Source organism: Lactuca serriola, chromosome 8 (assembly GCF_051521515.1).
Source record: "Lactuca serriola cultivar US96UC23 chromosome 8, Lser_US96UC23_V15, whole genome shotgun sequence".
NCBI classification, from domain to species: Eukaryota; Viridiplantae; Streptophyta; class Magnoliopsida; order Asterales; family Asteraceae; genus Lactuca; species Lactuca serriola.
Window position 1 is genome coordinate 277,226,415 of NC_136415.1, and position 7,314 is coordinate 277,233,728.

The following is a 7,314-nucleotide window of genomic DNA, read 5'->3' on the forward strand; positions in this document are numbered from 1 at the left end:
ATTGTGGCCGTAGACCCATGCACATAGTGAGGAGACTCACCTCGCACTGCTGAAGATTTGTTGAACACTTCTGACTTCTAACAGGCACTTCTGAACTGCTGACCCTTCGGCTTCCCGAACTATCAGTACCCAAACAACATTTAGACCATAATAATCCAAAAGTCAACTCTGGTCAAACTTGGTCAAAGTCAACCTCCAGTTGACTTGACTCGCCGAGTTGTTCTACCAACTCGTCGAGTCCATAACCCTACAACCCAATACATCCCTCGACTCAACTCGTCGAGTCTAGCAAGAACTTGACGGGTCCTCCTTCAAGCATACAATCGGGACCATCTTCAACCGACTCGCCGAGTTCATCATCCACATATGAATGTGCTAGTCTGTGACTTGCCGAGTTGTATGAACAACTCGTCGAGTCCATGTTCATAACTAAGGAGATTGCCTTAGAATCGCCGAGTTCTTCCTTGAACTCGTTGAGTACGATGAACTTCATGACCATCATGGACTCAGGTCGACTGAGTCCCTTTCCAAACTCAACTCATACCCTTAACAGAAGGGTTTTGGGGCAAGAACTAGCCTGACTCGCCGAGTCTCTCTATGTCCAACACTATTCAGACGATTTCAGACAAGCTCAAGGCATCCAAAACATAGATCTGGACCCAACTATCTCCTAACCATGCAAAGTTACCGCCTTTTTCCTCCATTCATGGCCTTTTGAGCTAAAAAGGCCAAAAGAACACTTCATATGCTTGCATGGGGATTCCTATGGCATAAAGCTTGCACCTTTATGCTATAACAACCCTTAATAGTGCTAGATCTGAAAACAGAAGGTCTTGGGACGTCCATTCCTCTCATGCCAGGGTTCTTTGACTAACCCCCCCCCCCCCAAAAAAAAATGAAAAAGAAGAGAGATCCACATGCATAATGATCAAGGTGGAAACTTTCTTACCAGAAAATGGAGGAGAATGCAAGAGGTTTCTGGATCTACTAGTCTCTTCTTGAACCCCCAAGGCTTCACCTTCTTCTTCAAGCCTCACAACACTCAAGAATGCTCACAAAGGCTCACAAACTCATGGGAGGCACTAGGGCTTCGTTTTGGAGTTGAGAGAGCATCAAGGAGGCTGATGAAGGGTTATAATGATCTTTAAATAGGGTACAAGACCCGCATTTAGGGTTTTCCCCAAACCTGACCAACTTGCAGAGTCAGTCCTCTGACTCGTCGAGTAGGTCACTTAACTCGCGACCCTATCTGCGCTCCTACTCGTCGAGTCACTCCATCTACTCGATGAGTCCCTTCCTTAATTTGAGGTTTTCTTTCCTTTCTAGACCCCCTGAATTCAGGGTGTTACAATAGAGGAAACCCTAGCCTTTACTTCCTTTAAATAGGGCTTAAAGTACAAAAATTAGGGGTTTGGCCCAAAATGGTCGCCACGACGTGGCCAACTTAGTGTCATGTCGTATGTGTTCCTATACAAAAAAAGTTTTAAAAAAAATTATATAGAAAATATAAGATTTTTTATGTGAAAATATGTTTTTTTTGTATAAATATGATTTTATAAAGAAAAAAACATATTGAAAACAAAATTTTGACAAAAATAATTACACCCGCCTACACGCAAGAAATAATTGTAGTAAAACCATAGATACAAGCTTGTAAGCTTTTCATGCATTCAAGTTTATAAATTTTGTTGAGTTTGGTCTTTCTACTAATGTGGGACTCATTACCATATTCATCTCTTTTTGCTAAATTTATTTTCAAATATCCTTCTTTGAGTATCGATATCTCATTCACATATACTTCATTTTGGACATATAATATATGGTTTTGAAGTCCTCGTGGAAATGAACACAAACCTACTTAGAATTAGTTATATATACAACATATGTATACATTTATATATATGTTCAAATTAGTAAAAATATAAATATTTATAGTTTTCCAACAATAGTATCTCTAATTTTTTTTATTTTTTTATTTTATTATTATTATTATTATTTTTTTAACATAAGACGTCAACATTTGGCTGGTCACTTTTAAGCGGTGGAAACAGGCTTCTTATTCAACCAAAGTCTGCCATCCATTTATATATGATACCATGACCATCTCTGTATCTCTTCTTTCCACACGCATACCAAATCCGGAATTGGCAAATTTGGATTCCTAAATCTACTAAAACCTTCAATTACCATTCTACCGATCCTTAATTTCCTTGTCAAAACAGTTAATTTATGGTTATTGATCATCGTTAATTACAATTTTTTTGAATTATACATACATACAGACATATAAGTAGGATATCGGACTCCCAGTTTGTAAATTCGGATCGGTGTTCTTTAATCGATTGAGAATTTGGCGTTCTTGTGAACTGATTCTGCGCCATGGCGAGGAGAGAGAGAAATTGCAGATCATCATCGATCGGAAGGAGGAAAAGGAAGAAAAACTCGGTTAGTATCAACGGAAAAGGTAAATTAACGAAACGACGACGGTCGCAGCGGCGGCCGGTAGTCGGATCTCTTCCCGGCGATCTGTTGATTGATGTACTTGCTCGAGTCGCATCCTCTTCCTTTACGGATCTCTTCAATGCCAAATTATCGTAAGTTTCCATCTCTTTAACAAGCTGCATCACATTCACACACACACGCATCTATTTTTCCCCATTTCATATAATCTGTTCTGTTAATCGTTTAAATCTCCATCTTATTGATACATGCATCATGAATGTAGATTGTAGAACGTCTAGGTTTTAATTGCTTGCCATTAAGGTTACGCAAATGCATTTAGAAACATCCTCTTATATACATTGGACAAAGATTGTTCTATCTGTTTTCCTTACTTGATTTCATGATGAATTTCCAATTTTGTGTGGGATAAAGAATTTACTCTGAGATCATTATGATTACCATTTTCATCACGAAAATTGGGGCAAGAAGTCTTGTTTTCTTTAGGCAAATGTCATAAAGTATGACACTTTGATAAATCCAGGCAATTTACCTTTTAGCCTAAAATAAGTTACTCTTTTCGTTTTGGGCAACTTACCTTAGTTCATTATGTTGATGTATCCAGTTAAAATAGGTTGTTATTTTCTTTAAAAGAATTCAAACAAAAATCGGTTGATATTTTACGCAACTTATTACTACATGACAATAATTTTTAAAAGAACAATAATATTTTATCAAATAGGGTTTTGCTTGATTATTGGAATGGCATGCAATTATGCAAATACAATACATTATTATTATTTGGTAGAATTTTTAAAATCATATATCCTAATGAGACAAATATTGAAAGTACAATGTTTTAATTGGATATATTTTTCTAAGAAGATATTCTGATACAAAAAATTTAAAGTACAATAGTAATAAAAAACGAAAGTACTATACTATGTACATTGCTATTTATTGCACTCAATCTTAATGTATCTCTAGATGGTATGAATAATTATAATTGTTTGATTCTAGTCCATGGTTTCTAACCATGTCACCATTATATTCAAATAAAAATGTTTTGATTTGACACATTCTAATACAAATATTTACCTATTTAAAAAAAAAACACCATTTACATATTGGTATGTATAATAGAAAAACTATTGAAAAAGAAAGATGAGACTACTACATTTAGTTTTGTGATCTTAAAAAGGTAAATAAATTTGTGATGCATAATTATTTTGGGATAAGTACGCCATCCAACTATTGTGGGGACAAGCAATAATGTGATTTCTTTCCCCCTTTCATTCATTGTTTTTGTGTCCTTGTGGGACCACGGATGGATACATGACAAACAAGTGAAGAAAATGTCATCTTAGTTAGCAAATGGGAATTTTCTTCTATTCTTGGACCTATCTAACCATGTGCAACTTCCTTCTATAAAATATCTATAATTTTTTTTCCTATTATTTTTAAAAGGAAAAATGACAATACAACCCTCAAATTTTAAAGCACGCTGTAATTTTTTTCGGAAAGTTTTCCACTGAGATCAATGGCGGAGCCAAAAATTTTTATATGTGGGTACAAACATTATCAATAAATATTCTGTGTAGTTATCATATCTGGGGCATTAAAAAACATGATATAATCTTTTTAGTTGGGGGGGGGGGGGGGGGGTACAATAACGTAGAACTTGTTTATAAATTTTTTTTTTGATATACCTAAAATAATTTTTTTGGAGGTGCTATAGTACCCCTAACGCCCCATCTGGCTACGCCACTGAGATTTTGCACTGTGTCCGCACCTGGATAAAATTACAATTTATTTTTCATTATTTAGTTGTAGGGAATTTCTTGGAGCAGCAGAAGACGAATCAATCTTTCAACATGTTTCAATTGACAAGTTTCCCGTAATTCATTGGTTTCCTCCGAGTAATGAACTGCTTTCATTCCTAAATCGTTGCATCGATTTAGGGAACCCTGAGGCAATGTTCAGACAAGGAATGGTACGTACCATTAACACATGTTATTGTTTAACTCCTCGATTATTTAATTGTACTTAATAGATCATTAAACATCTAATATGTTCTTAATTATTCCATTTCCATCAATTTTAAGTGGATAAACCGATATTAAATCCCACATGGCGTCTACTTGACATTCCGTGGGGAAAATTGGTTTACATTATATCCATGTGGAACTGACTAAACTTTTTTAGTGTTTCTCGAAATTTATGTTGGATGAAAACGAAATAATTTTGATGTCTAATAAAATAAAATATTAATATTATTCGTTTATCAATTAAAACAATAGTAAGTTTTAATAAAACTAACAATATATTACATAATTCTCCCCTTTGGTTTAGGGTAATTTCTTTTTTCGTCCCTATCTTTTTTTTTTCTTCTCGGATGTTGTGCTTTTAGTCGTTGAAATCCGTAAAATGACTCTTTTGCCATTTGAATTTTAAAGATAGAATTCTTCAGTCTTGCGAGGATAGAAACAGGGCTCGAGTACTTGAAAAGGGCAACTGAGAAAGGTCATGTGGAGGCGACATATGTTTATGGTATGATTATGCTCTCTAGAGGTGGTCAATCAAGTCAACAAGGCTTGAATATCTTAAACTCAATGAAGGTATCAAGATCCAATTATTTAAAAATACGCGAGTGTCGTGCTAAAATTAAAGCAATTATAAGAGAAATGTGGATCAATAATTCAATTTCATTAAATGAGGTTGGGTGCAAATGTGAAGATAGAAACAATATTAGAAAAAGAAAATTTGACGATGAAGACGACGTTATTGGATGTGATGCTTGTGGGTGGTATCGTGAGGTCATCTCCTTTTGTAAAATAGTAGATGGTGTCGTTTAGGAGGGTATTCAATTTGCATATTTTTTCCGCCACCTACAAATATTAAATTATTTGATATATATGTGTGTATGTACATAGTTTTATATTGTTTAGGTTTGTATAATTAACATTCAATGTAATATGGATAGAAATATGATTGTTTTAGAGGTAAATTGTTTGATATGATGTATTAGGATTGTAGATTCTTATCTTCTTTCTTGTTAGTTGTCACTAAACATTTAATTAACATACACATGTTTTAAAGTAGTATCTAATTGTGAAACTTGAATCGCTTATGATATTGAAGTATCAAAAATTTTAACTCAAAATATTAGGTGCATTTTTGTTGCTTGAAATTATAAAATTTACTTTTGATATTTGGTAATACTTGTAAGATAATAGATTGTTTCATTCATAAATAGTGAGGTTAAATCTCATATAAATAAGGTTACATAAAAGACCTAATATAAACCCTAAAGGGTTTGGGCGTAAACGCTAATCACTAACATCTCTCTGCAGTTTGATCGGGAGGGGACGATTAAACTAAAAAAAAAAGCATAAAACATAACATAAATGAAGACAGCGACAACGGCAGTGGCCGAGCTATAACAATGACGTCTAACAACTGCTTGTCGGAGAAGGAGAGAGAAGAAGCGACGGTCAGCAACAGTTCCTTTGTATAAGAAGAGAGGAGCGACGTTGACGATAACGGTCATGCAACCGGTGACAGAGGGATCCGGAGAAAGGTAGCGAGAAAGAAAGAGGGCTCGAGCTGCGGCGGACGGAGCCAATACCGGCGACTACAAGATAAAGAAAGAAATGATTGCAGATCAGAGGCTGCCCGGCAGAGAAGGTGCCATCGGAGAGAGGCAACCGCAACATCAGAAGGGGCTAAATCGGAAAAGAGATATGAAGAAGTGGCTAGCCGAGAAGGAGGCGGAAGGTAAGGAGGTAGAAGTAGACGAGGCAGTAGAAGAAGCCGATGAAAGGGCTCTAGTTTGGTGCCATTCGGTTGTTTTATTATTTAGGCGAAGAAGAGTAGAAACAGAAAAATAAGGAACATAATGATGACATTTCCAACGACTATTAGAAAAGGTAGTCGGATGTGTAGGGCGGTGGCTACAGGTTTTGGTCAGAAGTAAGGTTTTAACCTAGAGCTCTAATACAATGTAAGATAATAAATTGTTTCATTTATAAATAGTAATGTTAAACCTCATATAAATAACTTGATATAAACCCTAATCACTAACAATAGTTTGTAATTTTAATCATTTTAATAAAATATGAGGGAAAAAAACCTATCATGCACCCTCATGATGGTTCATGTACATGTCTTTGGACTTATCACATATAAGATAAAGTTAAATAATACTAACAATATTTTGGATAAGATAAAGTTAAATAATACTAACAATATTTTGGATATTTTGAATGCGTAAGATTTGAAATTTGTATCTTTTTTATGTAATTTCGTTTTTGAAGAATTACTAAGCAAAAAACTTCTCGATTTTGCATCATACCCTTCTATCGACTACTTCTAGTTAAGGCCGTGGGATTTGAACTTACCTATGGGGCCTAACAAGTTGAATGATGATGTAGTTTTATATGTGATCCCTAGCTATGTTTGGCAATCGACCTGCTTACGAAAAAGGCAACTAATAATAAAAAGCTATAAAAGCTGGTGGATAGTTGTTTTATAAGTCCAACTTATAAGCTGGTTGTGATATGTGACATATAAACAAATGATTCAATATTACAAGACAAATACAAAATACATTTTATTAAATTAAATGATTTTTTTGCATGTAGTATCATACTGGCAATATTATTACTGAATTTCTCAAATATCATGGCATGAATCTCGATTGTTATCATTGATTAAATCTTGAATGATTGTCTATTTTTCTTTTCTAGATATACAATCACTCAGTTGTTGAATAGTATCCAAAACCACATTCGTCGGAGTGGAAAGGATCGATGATTGATGTTCGAATGTTCGATCATACAATTGACACACCTTCTATGAATCATCCTAAGCCCC

The 7,314-nt window shown here is 34.8% G+C and overlaps 1 protein-coding gene across 1 annotated transcript; it reads left to right on the plus strand.

Moving 5' to 3' along the window:
• The first annotated feature begins 2,056 nt into the window (after positions 1-2,056).
• LOC145066360 (putative F-box protein At1g67623) lies at positions 2,057-5,454 on the plus strand. Its single transcript, XM_079013592.1, has 3 exons — positions 2,057-2,594; positions 4,267-4,432; positions 4,896-5,454. Exons 1-3 carry the CDS (start codon positions 2,380-2,382, stop codon positions 5,292-5,294), a joined length of 780 nt encoding a protein of 259 aa, XP_078869718.1. The 5' UTR covers positions 2,057-2,379; the 3' UTR covers positions 5,295-5,454.
• Positions 5,455-7,314: the final 1,860 nt, after the last annotated feature.